At 34.9% G+C, this 22610-nt stretch overlaps 1 protein-coding gene across 13 annotated transcripts in view; it reads right to left on the reverse strand.

Moving 5' to 3' along the window:
- The window catches only part of HECTD1 (HECT domain E3 ubiquitin protein ligase 1), an 87913-nt gene that overhangs the window by 16937 nt on the left and 48366 nt on the right, over positions 1 to 22610 (reverse strand). For 3 of the 13 annotated variants that reach the window (XM_014734147.3, XM_001489863.7, XM_070241465.1), the window contains exons 16-27: positions 19489 to 19623; positions 18804 to 18950; positions 17601 to 17695; positions 16042 to 16147; positions 13917 to 14051; positions 12388 to 12527; positions 11796 to 12119; positions 10363 to 10529; positions 10092 to 10268; positions 6248 to 7084; positions 5350 to 5571; positions 219 to 352 (exon numbers count right to left, since the gene is read on the reverse strand). In XM_014734147.3, coding sequence (XP_014589633.3) covers positions 219 to 352; positions 5350 to 5571; positions 6248 to 7084; positions 10092 to 10268; positions 10363 to 10529; positions 11796 to 12119; positions 12388 to 12527; positions 13917 to 14051; positions 16042 to 16147; positions 17601 to 17695; positions 18804 to 18950; positions 19489 to 19623 — 2619 coding nt within the window. The remainder of the gene's footprint in view (positions 1 to 218; positions 353 to 5349; positions 5572 to 6247; positions 7085 to 10091; positions 10269 to 10362; positions 10530 to 11795; positions 12120 to 12387; positions 12528 to 13916; positions 14052 to 16041; positions 16148 to 17600; positions 17696 to 18803; positions 18951 to 19488; positions 19624 to 22610) is intronic. The other 10 variants (XM_070241456.1, XM_005603419.4, XM_070241461.1 and 7 more) reach the window with 5 other exon arrangements.

The raw sequence follows: 22610 nt of genomic DNA on the forward strand, positions 1-22610 counted from the left end.
GACGTGGAATTTTTCAAATATAACCAACTTATTTTCTTTTAAAAGAGAATCATAAATGCTCAGATTAAAAGTGCTTTTCTTAATTAACCACATTTTTCATACTGGTGCCTTATTTCCTTGCTTCAAAGTTTAACCAGGACTTTTCCCTGCTTTTCCTCTCTTCATTTCAATTATTAACATCCTATTTTAGTTAAGAGAACGGGGGACTCTCTCTCTACCATAACCTCCTCGTATTCTTGGTCCTCCTGATTGTCATCTTCATTTTCATCATCTTCCTCATCTGGCTCAGGCAAGTCCTCATCATCATCTAGCTCAGCTAACAGAGTACTGGCCCGGCAGCTATCAAGGAAATCTAGAAAACAAAACCAACAACCTTACTCTCAACACAATTAACAAAGCATAACAAAGTTAACTTTGTGCATTGGTTTTACAAAACAAAGGTAAAATTCAAAAGGGACAAGTATAAAGACAACACTTAGTGATGGCTTATTCCACCACACATACCGAATGACTAACTTTGGTAAATAGTACAAGCATGGCAGAAAGCAAGGTGGAACAAAGGATGAGCATAAACTAAATCCGAATCTACAAAATCGTAAATATAAAAAGTCAACAATATGGGCCATGTTAAAAAATAACAATCCTATAATCATTCTCTACATAAGTCACAGGAAGCATAACATGGTGGAAAGAGAACATTTTGGAGTTATTCGTTCTGTCAACAAATATCTACTGAGTACCTGCTAGGTGCCAAGAATTGTGTTGGGCCCCAGGTGTACATATAGTACTTGTAAACAAAAACAGACATGGTCTGAGCATCTGTGAAGCTTACAGGGTAGGGAGGCATTTAAAAAGTAAACAAATGAATATATAAATACAAAATGTAAAAGATCTTATGAGGGAAAAGAACAGAATTAAGTCAATTAGAGATAGGTGGGCTTAGCTATGTGACCTGGCAGGTTACTACTTAAGGATATTGCCTATTTACTATGGAATAACGTATATACCATCTTTCATATTATCCATATTATCTAGCACATAAGGAAGTTCAATAAATTTGAATCCTTTCATCTCTCTCCTCCTTAGGATCTCTCCCCCGCACCCCTCAGCGAAGACTGTGTCAAATTTATATTGTCCCACATAATGAAGATGCTGACAAGCTGTTCTTCCCAAGAACTGAAAACAAAAAGAGAAATAACAGGACTAAAACAGGAATTTTTACTGAATCTATAAGGAAAAAAAGATTTCTATGGATAAAAAGATAGTACGTACTCTATATTTCAAAAGAACATCCAGAAGACAATGTATAATTATCTAGTAGAAACTTGGCACCTACACACCTCTGAACCAAATATATTTCTTTAAGTCCAGTAATTACAATTACATAGGACTAAAAATTCAATGCCTTTTACTGGATAGCTAGTAGAAGAAAGAGGCCTGGTTTGTATTCAGTTAGTAACTAAGGTACACTTTTTTAACACTTTAATATTCTGAAATCAGAATGTCTTACAAGCAATGGCAAGTCATAGCTAAATTGGCAATACTTTTTTCCTTAGTGATATAAAATAATGGTGTCTCTATTTATAATTAATGGCATCTTAAATTTGATGAAACACATTACCCCTAACACATGTAAGATGCCATCCTGCAATTTAGGTAGTGGTTCTCAGGAACATGATGTGGTAGTAGACAAGATAAATCAATTCTACTTTTGGTTTACTTTTAAAGGAAAATCGTCTAACTTGTACATTGAAATTCCATCTCGTATACAATTCACTGAATCAGAGATTTTTTCTACTCATTATCTTCCCTTTTTAATAGAGTTTACGAACATAAAAAAACCCTTCTTTATTTATTTCATGGATGTGATCATATCACAGAATCAAATTATGTCCCTTCAAAACGTAATGTAGCAAACATTTGCACATAGATAAATTATAAGACAGATGTTACTCTGATCCTCCATAGCTACACTCTTAAAGAGTCCTCCAGTTTTAGGAATGTAGAAAAGGAAATTTTAATCATCCAACAATAATTTTAAAAAGGCAACCAATAGCCCTAACTCTTTAATATTCTTTCCCCATTAGAATACTCATAACCTTCTTAACCTTGATGTGATCAAGAACCAAAGCTTGAAGGTAACATCTTAACAAATAAGTAGGGAGGGACAAAGGGCCTCCATGAGAAAAAATAAAGTGGAAAATAGCTTGCTCAATGATTTAAAATACTTTGGTGTAATAATCATCATCATTTTGCTACATACAGTTAACAGATAAAGCATAAACAGAGAAACATAATGATTTCCCTAAAACCAGAGAACATCAGATTCTTTTTTTTTTTTGAGAACGATTAGCCCTGTGCTAACATCTGCTGCCAATCCTCCTCTTTCTGCTGAGGAAGACTGACCCTGAGCTAACATCCCTGCCCATCTTCCTCTACTTTGTATGTGGGATGCCAGCCACAGCATGGCTTGCCAAGCAGTGCCATGTCTGCACCCAGGATCTGAACTGGCGAACCCCAGCCGCCGAAGTGGAACATGTGAACTTAAACACTGTGCCACTGGGCAGGCCTCTCAGATCCAATTCTTGATTGGAATAGGAGAGGCCACATTCTCAGAAAAAAGAAGAAAAATGTGTTAAATGAGGCATACATAAAATAGTACTATATATTATATATATGAATATTCTTGTATTTGAAATGCAAATGATTTTTTAAAAAGAACAGGCAGTGTAATCAAGGATGTATGGTAACAGGTATTCCAAAAGAAAAATGATGGAAGTGTAACCTTTTTGGAAGGCTATTCGGCAATTACTCATTTAGGAATTTACCCTAAGCAAATACATAAAAATACAATTCAAGGATGGTTATTCATAACAATGTTTATGGTAATGAAAAGCTGTAACTTAAATATCCAAAATGGAGAATTATTAAATAATTATCATACAGTCAAACAGCAGAATATCTGGCAGCCATTTCAAATATTGTAGAAACCCATTAAACAATGTGAAAATATTTTCACAGTGTACTAAGTGAAAAGAGCTGTCTGAAAAGAATATAATCCCTTTTTGTTAAAAAAAAAAAGAGAACATATACATCAAATGATATGTATCAAATGATAACAGTGGTTGTCTCTGGGAAGTGGGGGCTAAATGATTTTTATTTTCTTCTGTATTTTCTTTCTATAAAATGTTTTACTTTTCTAATAAGATAAAATGATTAGAAACATATTTTAATTGAATCAAATAGTTTTATCACTGGCTATAGCATGGAAGCCATGATGCTGTAACTGTAGACTTTCTAAGCAAAAATTAATTAATTTGAAAAATTCAAATGTTACCTAATTAAGAAATTATTTCCTTTTGGCTGGCCCCGTGGCCAAGTGGTTAAGTTTACGCGCTCCGCTTTGGTGGCCCAGGGTTCCATGGGTTTAAATCCTGGGCGCAGACACGGCACCACTCATCGGGTCATGCTGAGGTGGCATCCCACATGCCACAACTAGAAGGACCCACAACTAAAAAATATACAACTATGTACTGGGGGGATTTGGGGAGAAAAAGCAGAAAAAAAAAAAGATTGGCAACGGTTGTTAGCTCAGGTACCAAACTTTAAAAAAAAAAAAAAAAAAAAGAATTTTCAAAGGACCTTGATAATAGTTGTGGTACTGTGATTTATATTAAGAAATATGTATTTGGTCTTCATCTGTTCAGGCACTGAGCTTCTAAAACCCTTGGAATTTCCTAAGTGATATGAGCAATAAAGGTGCCTTTCATTATTATTCATCAGCAGAGCTGTTTTAATGAGACTTTTGGAAAGCCTTTAATCTAAGGATGGGTTGGTTGTCAGTGGAACCAACCATAATGAGAGGGTTGGAACTTTCACCCCCAGACCTCTGGGGAGAGGGGCCAGATATTGAGTTCAGCCACCAATGGCCAATAAGTTAATCAATCATGCCTAAATCCTGAAGCCTCCAAAACACCCCAAAAGGATGAGGTTCAGAGGGCTTCCAGGATGGTGGACAGGAACACATCCACAGGCCGGGAGGGTCCCCAAACTCCAAGGGGACAGAAGCTCCTGTGCTTGGGAGCCTTCCAGACTTCATCCTATGCAACTCTTCTGCCTGTTCCTGAGTTATATCCTTTTTACAATAAACCAGTAATCCAATAAATAAAATGTTTTCCTGAGTCCTGTGAGCTGCTCTGGCAAACTAACTGAACTCAATGAGGGGATTGTGGAAACCTTCGATTTACAGCCAGTCGGTCAGAAGCATAGATGACAACCTGGACTTGCAATTAGTGTCTGAAGGAAGGGGGTGGCAGTGTTGTGGAACTGAGCCTTTAACCTCTGGGATCTGAACTATCTCTAGGTATGTAGACAGTGTCAGAATTGAGTTCAATTGTAGGACAGTCAGCTGGTGTCTAAGAATCACTTGGTGTGGGGAAACTTCAAACACCTTTAGCTGTCAGAGGTTCCAGAAGTAAAGTATTCTGTGAGTAGAGGACTGAGAATAGAGGAGACACACAGGAATGCTGTTCCCTCACATTACAGTGTACAAGGACTATCGCTCTACAAAGCTTATTAGTCTAGTACACTTCTATTCTTCTCGGATAAAAGTGTCAAGTAGCTTACTATGATTCTAATGAAACTTCATTAGTGACAAAAGGCAAAAAAGGATGACACACAAGTTCTTAGATGTCTGTTTATAATCAGATTTCTTAACAGTCCCTCATATCACTCCATGGCTTTCATCTTACATAAGATGCCACATTTGTGAAAGAATAATTCTTTTTTTTTTTTTAAAGACTGGCACCTGAGCTAACAATTGTTGCCAATCTTCTCTTTTTTCCCGCTTTTTTCCGCCAAATCCCCCCAGCACATAGTTGTAAATTTTAGTTGTGGGTCCTTCTAGTTGTGGCATGTGAGATGCTGCCTCAACATGGCCTGATGAGCGGTGCCATGTCCACGCCCAGGATCTGAACCAGCGAAACCCTGGGCCACTAAAGTGAAGCGTGTGAACTTAGCCACTCGGCCACAGGGCTGGCCCCACTCTGTTTTTTGCTTTTTTTTTTTTCTAAGGAAAACTGGCCCTGAGCTAACATCCATGCCTATCTTCTTCTACTTTATATGTGGGATGCCTGCCAAAGCATGGCTTGACAAGTGATGTGTAGGTCCACACCTGGGATCTGAACCAGCAAACCTCAGGTCACCGAAGCAGAAAGTTTGAACTTAACCACTGTGCCACCAGGCTTGGCTCCAGAATAATTCTTTTCTAATAAAAAATTAAAAACCCAGCAAAAAATGTAATAAAAACATCACTATACAAATATCGAAATATTTTAAACTATAACTTACCATATAAGGAATATTCTGCTTCCTGACCTGTGTCACTTTCACTGGAGGTTGACGTGAGGCTGGTAGTTAAAGTATTACTTAATGACTGACCAACCGATAAAACTGTTGTTGCTGTAGCTACATTGCTGCTGCTAGTAACACTGGATGTTGACATAGTCACTGTTGATGTAGTACCAGGTGTGGTCAAATTAGGGAAACTCTGAGCACCCATAAGAGGAGACGCTAAAGATAAAAATGAAGCGAATCAGTATATAAACTTTAGAAAAACTAGGTAGTATATTTACAAAAAACAATGCAGTCATGAAACACTTTTAAAAGGCTGAAAAGCAACAACTTTGGGAACCCAACTGAAATCCAACTAAAAATTCTTATTTTTATTGCACTATTATTTTTCAAAAAATTAAGACTAACTTTTTAAAAAAGTGAAGCAATGAAATAATTCCCAATGATATTTTCCAAGGGAATTACTTTGACCCATTAGTAGCTTAAATTAGAATTAAATACCTTTGAGAAGCTAATATCAATTTAAGACCTACATAAAAGTTATACTAGTGTGATGCTCTGACGTCAACTGACTATGCTGATATTTAATAGTCATCGATTTCCTTATGCAACGCTACTTAATGACTTATCATAGAGGAGTGAAAAGCAGAAGTGTGTTATTGTTTATCCTTTCATAATAAGAAGTTCTTTATCACACCTGATCTGAATTCTATAAATATCACGATTCTAGAGAACTTAACTTCACGTTCCTGAAGTGCTAAAGTTGATGCAGTTGTATCTAACATGGTTAACGGTCTCATTAAAGACTGAGCCAGAACCCACTCAACAAGAAACCCTCCTTTGCATCCCTCAGAGTGGAAAAAGCATTGGGTTCCATAAGGAAAAGCTCACTTACTTGCTGTGCTCATCACATTCCTCCCCAAAGTATTAGTGTTGTTATCACTGCTGCTTCGGCTTAGATTCATGTTGTTCGTGGCATTAGTCCGTGCTATGTTTGCCACTCTCCTTACAAAACTCTCCAAGCTAGATGTTTCTCTTGAGGACAGGTTAGGTACACTTGCACTAGAGCTCATAGGGGCCCCAGCAGCCAACAGAGAACTCACAGACAGTCTGTTACTTGCTGAAGAGCTAAGGGGTCGTTGTGAAGCTGCTTCTTTATTAGTCAACTCAGATACTGAACTAACATCAGGAGAACTAACACTAACAATTCCCATGGATATTGCACTAGACTCCCCAGGAGTACGAACAGAACTATCAGGGCCTAACTTTCTTTCAGCATTTTCACTTCCCGTTTCCGCTGTTAAGGTGCTGGTGCTTGCACTGGAAGATGACCCTACTTCTGTTTGAGGGACGTTTTCAGCAGATGAAAGAACAACAATTGGTTCATGGACATCAGCTCCTGAAACTATACTGTGTTCCATTACAATTTCTGATCTCCGTTCCGTTTTGGTCGAACCCAAGCTGATGTCGCTGCTACTGGCCACGCTACACACAGAACTGCTGCTTCCTTTTCTACTTGAGGAGCCTGCAGCAGCAGATGTCTTGTCTGGACAGTTGTTTTTCACCAAGCTGCTCCATGATTGCGTTGTGCCTGAAACAGTGGATGAAACAGGTTTGGGTGATGCCACTGTATCAGGGTCGTACCCTGGTGCAAGCTTGAGGTCAAATTTTCCTTCTGCGCCCATACGGTAAGAGTTTGAGCCACCAGCATCCCAGGTGACATCAATCCAGCCTGGAAAGGGACAGGAGTTTGTGAGACCCAGCAGAAAGCAGACAGGAGCGTGTCAGACAGTAGCTCCACAATACGGGATCAGCTTTTCATCAGTGCTGTACTTCTTTTCTACAGTCATTTAAGGTCTGCTAAATAAAATTAAGTTCTTCTTTTATTTCTCTTATTTCTGCACTGTTTGCTTTGATGATATTTAAAAACAATGTAAGGGTCATGTTTACATCTATTGGGGTATCTTTTAAGGGGAAGAACTGTTAAAAATTGTAAAAAGTTATACAAATGGTAAATACCGGAACTTTAGCAAGTATAGATGAAATCTAAATAAAAAGTATTTTAGTTGCTAAATATGATTATGTGGTCAAATGCTCTTTATAGAAAAAAGTGCTGGCTTACCATTAATTTCTAAGTTTGGGCTAAATCCTATAATTGTCAGACAAAATATTCATATATCTCCATAGAAATTTTAGGTCACTAGCTCACATAACACTAAGTTAGCATTTCGGTTGTGTTCTCAAAGTTCACTGGTTACTTGGTTCTCTTATGATTAAGTTTAATAAAGTCGAATAAACACAGAAAATTCTAAAACAAAATTTTAAAAGTATGCTAAGCTCTTTTATTAGAACCTATATGCTAAAGCTAATAATGTGTGAAGAACTAATGAGGACACTGCTATTCAATCTATATTTACTCATACCTGGAAAATGACACTTATTCTTTTTTAAAAATGGTAATTAACTTCCAAAACCAATAAAACAAACTGCTTATTAGAAATGAAATTAATAGAAATTTTACAATCTTATTTTAGTGTTATAAGCTAACTACTTCAGGGAAAAATACAACATATACAAATAGAATGTCTAAAGTATAACAAGTCTTTGCAAAGTTTGAAAGTACTTTACCCACACACGCACGTACTCCCATGCACACGCATGTGTGCACACACAGGCCAAGATCAGATTATGTTTATGATGAGGCTCAGAGGGGTATAAGTAATACTGAATTACCTGTGGGGATTATCTGCATATAAGTTCTCTGAGAGGAAAACTGCCCCAAATCTACATAATCTAGTTTAGATGAGTTTTCAATTGCCTTAATTTATTCTGTATGCTGAAATAACCTCTGAAGAAACAATATTTAACTACCTCTTCTGCAACATGGAAAAGTGTGAGAAAGGACAGGTCAAAAACATATCCCAATCCCAAATAAAAATAACATTTGCATTGCATGAATTGGTCCAAAAATACACTGATAACTTATTTCATAGCACTTATCAAAATATGTAACTGAATGTTTATCTGTTTCACCCAGAAGGCAGAGAGGATCACACCTTTTTGCTGTGTATACCTGAAGTCTAACAAAGTGCCTTTACATAGTAGGCACTCATATTTGTGGAATAAATGAAAAAAATGGATATTCCTACCACCACATAGTTCCTCTAGAAAGGAAAGAGATATTTAATTGATATAAGGTGGAAAAATAATTTTAAAATGTACATCGTTCATATTAGGCTTGAGAATGTGTTGAAACTGATATCTAAGGGGAACTAAGAAAGAGTGCATACGTACTATCCATAAGTGTAAAGGTACAAAACTCTGAACTCCTCCTATGCCCGAAAAATAGATAAAAAGATAAACAGAGTTAATAATAACTATCCATTATTAGAAATGGGTGGCGTAAGCATTTGAAAGCTAAGAATCCTCTCTGACATAAAGGTTTCAAGGTGTGATTTAACAGGAATGGCCATCTTGGTCAGCTAAAACTCTGAATCTCTACACTTGCCAAATCAGCAAAAATAAGCCTTTCTTATATGTTAAATTCTAAAATTAAGGTTCCAATTTTCCTATGTGTTGCTTCAGGTTACGCCAGCCTCAGAAAAATGAACTGCATTCACATATTCCTAACTAGCCCACATACTTAAAAGGCAAAACAATCAATTTAGGGGAAAGAGAAATTTTGGCAGTTATATGCATGCTCACTCACTGTAAACCTGGTATGATGACAACTGATTTGCAATTAGGGTATGACTATCGAGAAAGGCATTTGGTGGTGAGGTAATTCAAGGAATAGAATCTTAAAAGCAATAAAATCAAAGTGCTTGTTTAAGTAAACAAATGCCTTTATTACACAGAACATGAATATATTAAGATATTAAATGTTAGTCATTCTCCTAAGCACTATCACATTTTTATAGTTCCTTAAATATTTGGTGTAAATTGAGAATTTGAACATTTTACTCTTCTTTTTGTTTTTAATGCCAGGCGAAATTCATAAGAACCCTCTACTGGTCAGGCAAATTATCCACTAATAAATCAGCATTTTAAATTATAAGAAAAAAATTAGCCACTATAGTCGCTTCTGGGACTTAATGGAAGCATTTATTAAGTGGGTATGAACTTCCCTAAAATCTACAGCACCAAAGGTTAAAATTGAACTTGATTTAAACAATAGCTCTCATAAAACAAGAAAGTTTAAAATCCCAAAGAAAAGCTGGTAGACTGAGAAACATTGTGAAATATCTTATAATCTACTAATAAATGAAGAGGCTATGATTCTTGTTCAATGCTTTATTAAAAAATAGTAACTAAAAATGTTAATGCTTTTTCTTCTATGTGACTTAGAGTAAAAAAGTTCTTGCCTGATTCCTGTCAGGATAACAAGATGAAAAAAGCATAAGAAATTAAGATAAAGAACAATGGAAACTTATGAATAATAAACTAATTTTACAAAAACAGCAACAAAATATGTCTTGAGGGTATTCAACTTACACTAGCTTATTAATCACTTTAAAATATTAGCAATAAGTTTAGAGTCAAAACTTAAAAATTTTCAATTTTCCCTTCTTTCTAAATAAATGATTTTTCCATTTTTAATGTAAAACCAATACGTCAGTTCTTCTACATAATGCTGGGACATTTATACAATTTATAAATTATCCCAAAATAACCAAAGAAGAATACTTTGTTATTTAAGTAGCTGATTTCCACACTATAAAGTCTAAGCACCTACTCACCATTATGCAGTTCTCCTGTGACGGTGCCTTCTCCCTGGGGGCTGCCATCCTGATCTCGCCATTTCCAGTCAAGGCCTCTGATCACACGAGCGCCTGGAACCATGTATTTCAGAACCTGGGAGCGTACTAGACGTCTCTGTCTTCTAAGATTGGCTTCTGCTTCCTTAGCTGCTTTTCCTGTAAGGGAGAAATTAGGGAAATATAAACAAAATCACTTTTTACAAATATAATTGCTTCGGTAAGTTAGAAAAACCTACTACCATCTCTTTACCTAGCTGATCTTCACATACTCCATTTACAGTGCCATAAAGTTCGAATCCAGAGAGTGAGAGGTAGTGGGTTTGTCCACTAGCATTCTTCCCCATCTGTTTAATTCTCACATGTCGCCACCCCTGTTTCTCATCCTTTGGTGGATCAAGAGGCCAGGTTGCTGTTGATCTGTGAATGGGTGAAGGGAAAAGATTGTGTAATGTTTCAAAACAGATGAAAAAGATTTTAAGGTGGGGAAGATATTTTACATAATAGAGAACTGGAGAAAAAATAAACTAACTTTCATATTCACTCAACAGTTCATTACACAAGAATCAAGAAATCAAAGGAGAAAAACAAAAAATAAGTTAAAAATGAAACATTAAGGGGCCAGCTGCATGGCATAGTGGTTAAGTTTGGTGCACTCTGCTTTGGTTGCCCAGGTTCGTGGGTTCGGATCCTGGGAGCAGATCTACACCACTTGTCAGCCATGCTGTGGTGGCGACTCACATATAAATTGAATTGGAGGAAGACTGCCAAAATGTTAGCTCAGGGCTAATCTTCCTCAAGCAAAAAAAGAAAAAAAAAGAAGAAAGAAAGAAAGAAGAGTAAGACTGTTAACAAATGTCGGCTCAGGGCTAATATTACTCAGAAAAAAAATGAAATGTTAAAATGTATACTATTAGTTTGACTCATAACATTAAATGATTTATGATTAATAAAATCCAAAGAAATGAGACCGGAAATTTTATGAATAATATACTTTTATGATGAAAACAATTTTAAATTCTTGCAAAGTTTTAAATATTAAATTTCAAAGTTGAAAATATTACCTATTAATCCTAATGTTAAGAAGCTACTTCCGTACTACATCAAATGCAAAGTAATTTAACTCCATACTCTATCTACCCCTCAGAATGTGCCACAATGGACAATTAAAACATTAAAATTAAATTTTTTAGAAATATAATACCAACTTTCTGTCTTTAAAAAAATAATATATGATCAATATATAAAATATAGGAAAAGAGATACATAAAAATAAGAAAAATTTAAAAGTCAGCCATAATTCCATAACCAGTAATAGCCACTATTAATATGTTGAACATTCACATATATCATGTGAATAGATGGATAGTTTAGTTAAAAGCTAATTCCATTTCCTTTTGGTTTTTATTATTATGCTATATATATACACATATAGCCATATATCAATTTCTTTTCAAATGAATAAGCTCAGCTTTCTACTCATGTTTAATGTAAAGTTTTTGACAAAGTTCTGGTAAAGTCAGTATTTCAAAGTTTTAGTACCTAAATTATAGTATCAAGTGATGTTTTAGAAAGAAAATCTTGCTTCAATATCTCACAAAGAAGGGAGCTCTAAGGGTATACAATTACAAAAATAAACAAAGCTCTTTATTGAGTTTTCCAATTTGCAAAGACTCCTCAACTAACCCTGGTTCATTGAGACTGCAGTCATCAACATGGGTATACAAAGGAGTCCAGTTCTGTCCATCTTTGGATACCTGGAAAACCCAATTTCTCAGTGCAGACCTTCCATAACCACGAGCATGACGAAGTGTATATGCTGATGGTATCACCCAAAGACCCAGATCTATGGCAAACCAGGCATTCTTATCATCATTGCTATGACAATTTAAAGCTGAATTATCACGACTTAATATATCTTCTAAGCGACCATAAGGTAGATTTCTTCCTTCTGATGATGTTACAACTACGAGTCCATAAGCAGCTGGATTTACCCATTCATATGCAGTTCTACAAAAAAAAAAAGAAAAATTAGCAGTTAACACTACCAAAATAACTGCATTTGTTCATTTTAGCTTTTCTTCCCACATAAAATTAATTTAAAAAATTTTACAATTAACAATTAAGATTTTTTCCCTCATAAACAGTAATTTGGACAGTCTTAAATTTTATAAGACATCAAGTTCCTTAAACTGGAGGATACTCAAATTTTATTCTACTACCTAGAATTCTTTTTCCAGGTGAATGTTTTCACTTTACATTAAATAGAATGACTTACTTGGCATTTGTCCCAATCCAGTAAATGATTCCATTCTCATCAAAATCATGCTGGTGCCGAAATATAAAATTTTGGCCTTCTCTTAATTTTCGAACAAAAACAAATGAAGATCGGTCAAAATCATACCACTGCTTTGCTACCTAAACCAAATAAAATACAGAAAACACTCACCTTAAAAATGCTATTTTCAAACATATCGCCCACTTTTTCCCTATGCCTTTAAGGTGAATTGTTTTATTGTAACAAATACTCATTAAGAAGCATTTGGGGGTGGGGCTGGCCCCATGACGGAGTGGTTAAGTTTGCGCACTCGGCTTCGGCAGCCCAGGGTTTTGCTGGTTCGAGTCCTGGGCTCGGACATGGAACCGCTCATTAAGCCACGCTGAGGCGGCATCCCGCATGCCACAACTAGAAGGACCCACGACTAAAAATACACAACTATGTACCAGGGGGCTTTGGGAGAAAAAGGAAAAAAAAAATAAAATCTTTAAAAAGCAAAAAAAGCAGCATTTGGGGAAAAAGTCCCAGAAAAATAGAAATTTTGACAACCAAAGTACCCCACTATTAACATCATAGAATATTTGTTCAGTCTATTATTTCGATAGGATAAAACAAAGTCTTGATCATATTGTACAAACACATTTTTTCCCTACTCAGTCATTAGACATTTTATCAGCTATGTAATATTCAAATTAATGGAAACAATAATCAACTTGATATTGTTCTTGATTGGCATTAAGGTTTTGTTCACTATTTTAGCATTACAAATAACCATAATAAACATCTTTATGAAGACACCATTTATAGTGTACAGGTACATCTCATTTTATTGTGCTTCACTTTATTGCATGTTGCAGATATTGTGGGGTTTTTTTTTCTGCTTTTCTCCTCCCCAAAGAGCCCTAGTACATAGTTGTATATTTTATTGTGGGTCCTTCTAGTTGTGGTATGTAGGACACCGTCTCAACATGGCCTGATGAGCGGTGCCACGTCCACACCAAGGATCCGAACCAGTGACACCCTCAGCTGCCACAGCAGAGTGCACGAACTTAACCACTCGGCCATGGGGCCGGCCCCCAGATATTGCGTTTTTTACAAGACCCTCCAACAGCAAAAAGATTACGACTTACTGAAGGCTCATCTGATAGCATTTTTTTTAGCAATAGTTTTTTTACTTAAGGTATGTACATTGTTTTTGTACATTTCTTTTAGACATATTGCCATCACACACACAACAGACTACAGTATAGTGTAAACATAACTTTTATATGCACTGGGAAACCAAAAAGTTCATGTGATTCGCTTTACTGTGATATTAACTTTACTGCAGTGGTCTGGAACTGAACCTACAGTATCTCCGAGATACGCCTGTATAAAGATTATTTGCTTAGAATAGATTCCTAAAAATAGAATTGCTAAATCAAACTGTATTACCATAATTCTGGATACATACTGCTCAAAATACTTTTCTAAAGGGCTAAACGATAGCAGAGAATGCTTATTTCACGATGTCGCTGCCAAAAGCTCACCATTTTTAAGAGATACTGTTCCAGAGATTCAACAGTAGCTAATGGCTCCATCTTCAACATCCTGCCCGTCCTGTCTATCAATGCGGTTTCACCAGGTGCACGTTCCAACCGAAATCTTAATCTTCTCGTAAGTATCTACACAGAAATGATCAAAATGCTTCAGAAAATACCTTGCTTTTTTCTTAGAATTGTAAAAATGAGACATGTTATATGAACACAGTAATTGAGACTTATAAAGTATAATCATAAGGGAAGTATCAGTGTTGGTCTTCTATTAAGCGGTTGCTTCTTTTTAAAAAAACGTCCACTGGACAAGTGATATTGGCTTTCAAAAAAGAAAAAACGTTTACTTAGAATTTCTAAATAACTTCAAATACACATGGTTTAAATAAAATTATAATAAAGCATTTCCAAAGAAATATTACATCTCTAACTTATAACTCACAATTTTCCAGGTAAGTTATGAAAATTAGCTAATTAACTTATTCCTTTAAAGCTAAAATATATAAAATAACCTATGGCTAATAAACTTAAAAAAATTCAAGATAGCTTCCAATCCAGTATGTTTTAGTAAGCAACAAGTATAAGACTAGTAATTTTAGGTAGCTTCATTTCTGGAGAAATCTTAACTAACTCGTACAGACACAAAATTGAATGTTCATATGTGCATTTGGGTAGCATTTTAGACTGCAAAATCACCAGAGGGGACATTCCTGGCGTTCTTTGTGTCTTGCACAGTCTCCTGAAATGAGAACTGCATAATAAAAGATTTTGGTGCTCCTAGGACTGTAAAAGCAGGAGAATTTCCAGTCTTTGAGACCTATCTCTACTACTTTATTCACATATCAAGGATAAAGACTTAAAAGGGATGGATGTGGGGCTGGCCTGGTGGCACAGCAGTTAATTCACACGTTCTGATTCGGCAGTTTGGGGTTCGCTGGTTTGGATCCCAGGTGCAGACATGGCACCACTCATCAGGCCATGCTGTGGCAGGCATCCCACATATAAAGTAGAGGAAGATGGGCACAGATGTTAGCTCAGGGCCAGTCTTCCTCAGCAAAAAGAGGACGATTGGCAGCAGATGTTAGCTCAGGGCTAATCTTCCTCAAAAAAAAAAAGGAAAAGAAACGGATGGACAAAAACATCCCCTTGCTCCTTTTTGTATTATTCTGTTTGAAATAAACACAAAGTAGATCTCTACATCTTGTTTAATATATGTACAATGTCAGGAGAACTAACTATATTGTAATTTCCTGTACAAGCTCTCTAGTCTGGGAATCCAGTGGCTTTGGTAACACCACTGAGTTCTTGGGGATATGGCAAGTTTTTACCTTGATTAGGCGATGTTTTGGCAAATACAGATTCTCAGTCATTTATTAAAGGCTACACTTAAAAGGAACAATTCCATGCAGTGGAATGCAGGATAGGTTGGATAAAGGCAAGATCTGCTAGGAAATATTAAAGTAACCCACAGATGATGTGATAAAGATCTGGATTTGGATATTAGCAGTAGGAGTATTTGTTTTCTCTGTTCATATCTGGATCCCAGCTGCTAACAAAAGCATAATTGAATAAATAAATGAGAAGGTCAACCAAATAACATTTAGGATGAAAACAGGCTTATTATAAAACCATATGATAATGAGAGATTTCTGGAAGGATCAATAGGAACAGCTAAAGCCATCTGGTTCTAATCAATGACATACAGAAAGCAAGAAAAAAAAATTGTGCTTAAAATATTTTTACATTTTCTCCCATCTTGATATTTCAAACAGAGATGAAGGGACTTAATTCATAATTCTAGAACAAAAGGAGCCTTGTTTCTGCTTTTTCCACTGATAAAGTGTCTTTCCACTTACAATCTACAAAATACGATTTACTACTTACGATAACTATTTACTGAAAGTCCACAGTGATTTGATTAAACAAAAAAGAATTGAAATATCAATATATTCAACAGTCATTTGAAAAAAAAAAAACAATCAAATGGCATCAGGGTTGGTGTCTTTAACCATTATGCAGAATTGTTACTTAATACAATACGAAAGGAAAGTTTTTGTTTTTAAGAAAAGTATAAGACTGCTTCTAAATGCACTGGCAATAGCGACTGCATTTTTATGGTTACCTGGAGGTTATATGTGGATCCTGGAGTATCATACAAATGAAGAGGTAGACGTTCAATAGATTCTAATACAGCTATTAACTTTCGAATTAATGCAACTGCTGGTCGACTGTGAACAAAACAATAATTGTTAAGAACTTTATGTAGTTTCATGCAAAAGTTCATACAGAAACTACAGTGACTAACTTCATATAGACCCTTACTACGAGCACAAAGAGAAATTTAATTTTGTATAAGATCACATCTAAGTGAGCAAAGATACTCTCATAATTCAATTTCCTTCACTTAAGAATGAAGTATTTTTTCTTATAAAACTTTTATAAATTGCATTCAAAGTATACGTGTAATTTATTTTTTAAAGCTTAACTTTATTATATAATATTTGATACATACAAAAGAATATACAAAACAGCAAAGTTTTTTGGTCTTTTAAAGATTTTATTTTTCCTTTTTCTCCCAAAGCCCTCCGGTACATAGTTGTCTGTTTTTACTTGTGGGTCCTTCTAGTTGTGGCATGTGGGACGCCGCCTCAGCGTGGCCCAATGAGCAGTGCCATGTCCGCACCCAGAATTCGAACTAGTGAAACCCTGGGCCGCTGAAGCGGGGTGTGCGAACTTAACCACTCAGCCACGGGGCTGGCCCCAAAACAGCAAAGTTTTGAAAATAATACTATTTGTTGGCAAGGCAACAGTGGTGTAATGCTTCTGGAAAACAATTTGTATCAAAAACCTTTAAAAATCATCTATAACCTTTAACTCAGAATTATCACTTAAAGGAATTTATGTAAAAACATATTTCCCTTGAGAGAAATATATTTTAGTGTTAGTAATAATTTACAAAGAGCTACAATGTTTAATATAGTAATATTTGAATAAATTATACATCCATAAAATAAGGCATTTTGTTTTACATTTATAATTATTTTAAAATGTAATGCACTCATCTAAAATGGTATTTAAAATTAATGAAATTAATTGAATTTCATTTATTATTTTAAAAGTTATTTATTATTACACAGTCAAAAGTAAATAAAATAGTAAAATGAACTTTGAATGAACCCATGACCCAGCTTCAGCTATTGTCTACTAATGGCCAATCGACTTCTTTCTACATCTCCACCTATTTCTCTCCTTCCCATGTTATTTTGAAGAAATTGCCAGAGAACGCATCATTTCATCCAGAGTATATTTTGAGTACGTATCTCTACAAAAGAATTCTTTTAAAAAAATCATACCATTATGACAATTAAAAAGGAAGTAACAACTATTACTTAATATCAAATATTTACTCAGTGTTCAAATTTCCAGTTGTGTCTTAAAGAGGTATCCAATAAACTAAGTGGTCAGCTGCGTTCCCAGGAGATGTAATTTTTCTTTTATTTTATTAGATTAAAAATGCTTTAAAAATATTTTTTATTATACATTTATAATATAAGCTACTTCCTTATTGAATAGAAAAGCTCCTATTTTGTGTATAAATACTATATTAGACTCCATCTTAAAGGAAGTACACCAGCTTGCAAACACTGCAAACATCAAATTAAAACAAATTTGTGGATTTACCTTTCTTCGTCTTCATTTTCACTAAAGGCTGTCTTAAAAACATTTATTCTTTCTACCAGTTGACTACAATCTTGTTTCATATCTAAATCCACGGTCTAAAGAAAACAAAAAAGAGAATGTACAAAGAAAAAAACTTTAAGGCTGTTATTGAAATTTATCAAAAACATGCCGCAAAGATGAATATTAGCATATTATTACAAAATGAGCAACACAGTCTAAGTGAAATCATCAATTTCTCTCAATTAAAAACTCTTTTTACCATATGACTTAGTAGACCACGGCTAACATCTACATAGATTTTTTTTTCCTTCTTCAATGTTATTATGGAGTAGCAATTACACTGTTAAATCAGTTTCTCCCAAAGTATAGAATGTGAGGTGATTTCAGATTATTTATGAATGAACACTTTGCATTTTAACCGTACTATTTACTTTAACTAGTATTAGAAAAAATATAATGGGATATTAAAACAATGATTTCATAGATATTACAAAGTGATATGTGATAATCCCTATAATTTTAACAAATGGGAATAAATGCAAATGGTAAAATTGATGAAGGAAATGTGAGACATTGAAAAAGCGAATCTTAAGAGTATATCACCACATACAATGATTAAGAAAGAAAAATTAAAATGGCAGAACTGAAATGGGGAGAAAATTTTCACTTTTTTCTACTTTCATTAGAATGTTACAATGAGTATGTATCTTTCATTAAAATAAAGAAAAATTTTTATCACAATGAAGATATTAAAGGTAGACTAAATGGAAGAAAAATATAAGGTTATTAGCAAATACTTGTCAAATAGTCACATAAACTTCCTAAACTCGTTGCTCATAAATTAATTTTATGCAAATAATTTAGGTACGTAAGAAGGTCTATAGACTAACTCCATTTTATGTAAGTTAAGAGGAAATCAGAGCAGTGAATAACATTAAATCTGAGGCTAAAGTAAGTGTTTTGTTCAACAAAATCTTGAACAAACTATAACTGGGTAACTCAAAAATCATAAACAGACAATTCTTTCAACTAGCTCAAACTAATGACGCAACTTAAAGGAAAGACTGGAGAAATTATAAATATTAACATTTATTACTTAGTTTTTCAATATTTTTTGACAAAGTAATATCGCTCAGCCAAATGCGCAGCTACAAATTATTTCTAAAACTATATACTTTGTTCTGTACTATTGCATAAACTTACATTGTTTAAAACAGTAAGAAGAGCTTGCACCAAGCCACTACTGCACATTTCGTATGGTGAAATTGTGTTTTCATCCTTCAAAAGTACAATTAGATTTTCTAAAGCTGTCTTCATTAAATCTCTCCAAGTGTTCTCACTCTCAATACACTAAAAGAAAAAAATGTTTTTAATGCAAAAATAAACAAACAAGTCTCAATTCACTTAATTTATCAGAACATCATTGTAACTGGATAATAAACAAGATTAAGAGGTTCAAGTCTTTAATGCAAATTATTTCTACCAGGGTCAGCAAACATTTTTGTAAAGGGCTGATTGTAAATATTTTAGGCTTTACAGGCTATGTCGCCCCGTCACACCTATTCAACTCTGCCGCTGTAGCCACCAAAGTAGTCACAGACAATGTGTAAATGAATGAGCATGGCTATGAGCAACAAAACTATTTATGGACACTAACATTACATTTTCACTTATCATGCAATATTACTCTTACTTTTGATTTGCTTTCAACCATTTAAAAATGTAGAAAGCAGTCGTATTTCACAAAGCCATACAAAATAGATAGCAGGTCAAATTTAGCATGTGGGTGATATTTGCTGACCCCTCATCAATACCCAGAATATAAAGGATAAAGGGGAAAAACTAAACCAAGATCACAGTGTGTCATAAAATACAGAGGCTAACATACTTGTCTATTTGTATGAAGTTCCCAAGAGGACTCTAACTGAGTTGCTATGTTTCTGAGCGTTACCACTACTCCACGAGGCATGCTTTCTACAGCTTTAAAGTGGTCATCATATAAATCTCGAGCCATGGTTCGTACCTACCAAAATAGAAAAACCAAAGGTGAATTTTCACTACAATTAATAATTTCACCAAATTTTTCCTTTTACATACACACAACACATACATATATAAATGTACCTTTTAGAATTAAGATATTTATGCCATTATCAACTTCCAAAAAATGTCACTACTTCTATTCATATATATCAAAAGGTTAAATGGCTGAGAAAGTACTCTAGTAGATTTTAGCAGTGCTAAATAAAAGAACTCATAATTTTAATTTTTGGTTATGCAAATTTGTATTCATACACCAAATGGAAGTTTATTTCATTTAAACAAAATTTAACCTGCCAAAAATTAATCTGCTCTTTTTTTTATAAAAGCAATCTGCTTATGGTGAACCAATTAGAAAATACAAGTAAGCAAAAAAAAGAAAATTAAGCCACCTATAATTCCATCAACCAAAGTTGAATCCTTTAACATTATGGGGTGTACTTTAGGGTTTATGTCTTTTTTCTATTTATATTATTCACACAAAGTATACATAATGCTCATATATTTACAAACTTCATCATGAGAAGGAATGTTTATGATCAGTTTGGTTACTAATTCTCTCTCATTTAAGTTAAATTAATGTTATTTGAGAGAATAACCCATACATGTCCTAGGCTTGGATCTGATGAAATTTAGTAGCTAATACTCTCTAAAAAGATATGCTTAAATAATGTAAATTTAGGCGTTACGCAATTTCATTTAAAGCACAAACTAATCTAGCATAACCCTAATGTAACAGAAAAACATTCACTCTCTAAATGAATTAATAATCTCTCTCCAATCTATTTTGGTATATCATTCAGAATTAAAAGATAAGTAAGTTCTGGATATTAGACAACATTGAAGAAACTATCCCTCTATAAAACAGTATTAATAAATAAAACTGAGGTTAAAACCAACAGTTAAAATTATTTTTACCTAAAATTAGTATATTTTGACACTATTGCTTTCATACACAAAAGAATAGCCACATGGTTACTGAGTTACTACTGATTTCAAGAAATGGAATCAATAATCATATTGTTTTTAAAATACGAAAATACAGGATTGAGACTGTGTTTCTTTGATCTTCTTTTTTTGAGGAACGTTAGCCCGTTTCTTTGATTTACTTTTCTTCTGTATTGTGAAAATTCATGACACTGTGAGTTGGTCTATATTTGGTAGGTAACAGAACATATCAGGTGTTCCAAGAAACTCCTGTGATGGCAGCGTGGTAGCTTTACAAAGAATTACAGTCGATCCTCATTATCTGAGAATTCTATGTTTGCAAATTCACTCCTATGATTTATTTGTAATCCCTCAGATAATCCTTGTAGGGCTTTCCCAGTCAATTGTAGGCATGCACAACACAACGAAAACTTTGAGATGCTTCATGTGCATGTTCCCAGGTGAGGTCAAACAAGGTAACACTCTACCTTCTTGTTTTAGCTTTCATACTATAAACACGTGTCCTTTTCACAGTCTATTTTGTGCCATGTTTTTCACATTTTTGTGCTTTTTTGTTGGTGACTTCACAGTTTAAAATGGCCCCCCGATAACTGGGCAAAATTTGATCTACAAGATCTAAAGAAAAAGAGACTTATTTTTTACTGTAAAATGGCCCCCAGGGGCTGGCCCGGTGGCATAGTGGTTAAGTTCGCACATTCCGCTTCTCGGCGGCCAGGGGTTCGCCAGTTCAGATCCTGGGTACGGACATGGCACTGCATGGCATGCCATGGTGTGGCAGGTGTCCCACATATAAAATAGAGGAAGATGGGCACGGATGTTAGCTCAGGGCCAGCCTTCCTCAAAAAAAAAAAGAGGAGGATTGGCAGTAGTTAGCTCAGGGCTAATCTTCCTCAGAAAAAAAAAAATTGGCCCCCAAACATTGTGCTGAATTTTGGTCCAGTGTTCCTAAGCACAAGAAGGCACAAATGTTCTATGGAGAAAACATGTGTTACATAAGCTTCGTTCAGGCATGAGAGTGATGTTGGCCACAAGTTCAATGTTAATGAATCAACAATACATATTAAACACAGTGCCTTTGAACAAAAACACACATAAAACAAGGTTATGTATGGATCAGTTCACAAAAATGTGACCAGAGCCTCACAGGAAACTAACTAACCCCGTATTTCCCTTTGGAGCAATGGTTCAGTGTTTATGGCAACTTTATAGAAGATCACAACTGTGAATAATGAAAATCGACCGTACATAGTTCAAATTCCTTTTAGCATCTAACGGATATCTTCAACTGAGATTCTTCTTCCTCAAAAGCCCTTAAGATATCCTGAAATCTCTGGCCTCATACTCTTTTTAAAAAACATAGAGGCAATGATAAAATATATACAGCTACAGAGGTTATACACACACACACACACACACACACACACACACAAAAGCCAGCGTGAACGTTCTTTCCAAGGTCTAGCATCTGGAAATATCACTGGGATGGCTCAGCAGATTAACAACTGGAAATGAAAACATGAACATCTTTATATTTGAAAAAGCTACTCCAAAGAAAACCTATTACTACTATTTCTACAGCCAAAGCCATAAATACACAAGTATTCTGCAATCCCAACCAAGTAAAAGCATTCTTTACATACTGTATGAAAAAACTACCTTATATCATTATTACAACTAAACTAAAAAATCTGTCATCAGAAAATATTGAATCTGTGAGATTATTTTTTCTCTTTTAAAAATGAAAAACTGCAAGAACAATTGATATAATAAAGATAGAAATATACTGGCCATATATTTTTTCTTCTCACAAGGCCCCCCAGTACACGGTTGTACATTCTAGTTATAAGTCCTTTTAGTTCTGCTATGTGGGATGCCACCTCAGCATGGCTTGATGAGTGGTGCTAGGTCTGCGCCTAAGGTCTGAACTGGTAAAACCTGGGGCTGCTAAAGCAGAGCACACAAACTTAGCCACTTGGCCGTGGGTCTGGCCCCTGGTCATATTTTTTTAAAAATTCATTGCAT

This window comes from Equus caballus, chromosome 1 (assembly GCF_041296265.1).
Source record: "Equus caballus isolate H_3958 breed thoroughbred chromosome 1, TB-T2T, whole genome shotgun sequence".
Classification (NCBI taxonomy): Eukaryota; Metazoa; Chordata; class Mammalia; order Perissodactyla; family Equidae; genus Equus; species Equus caballus.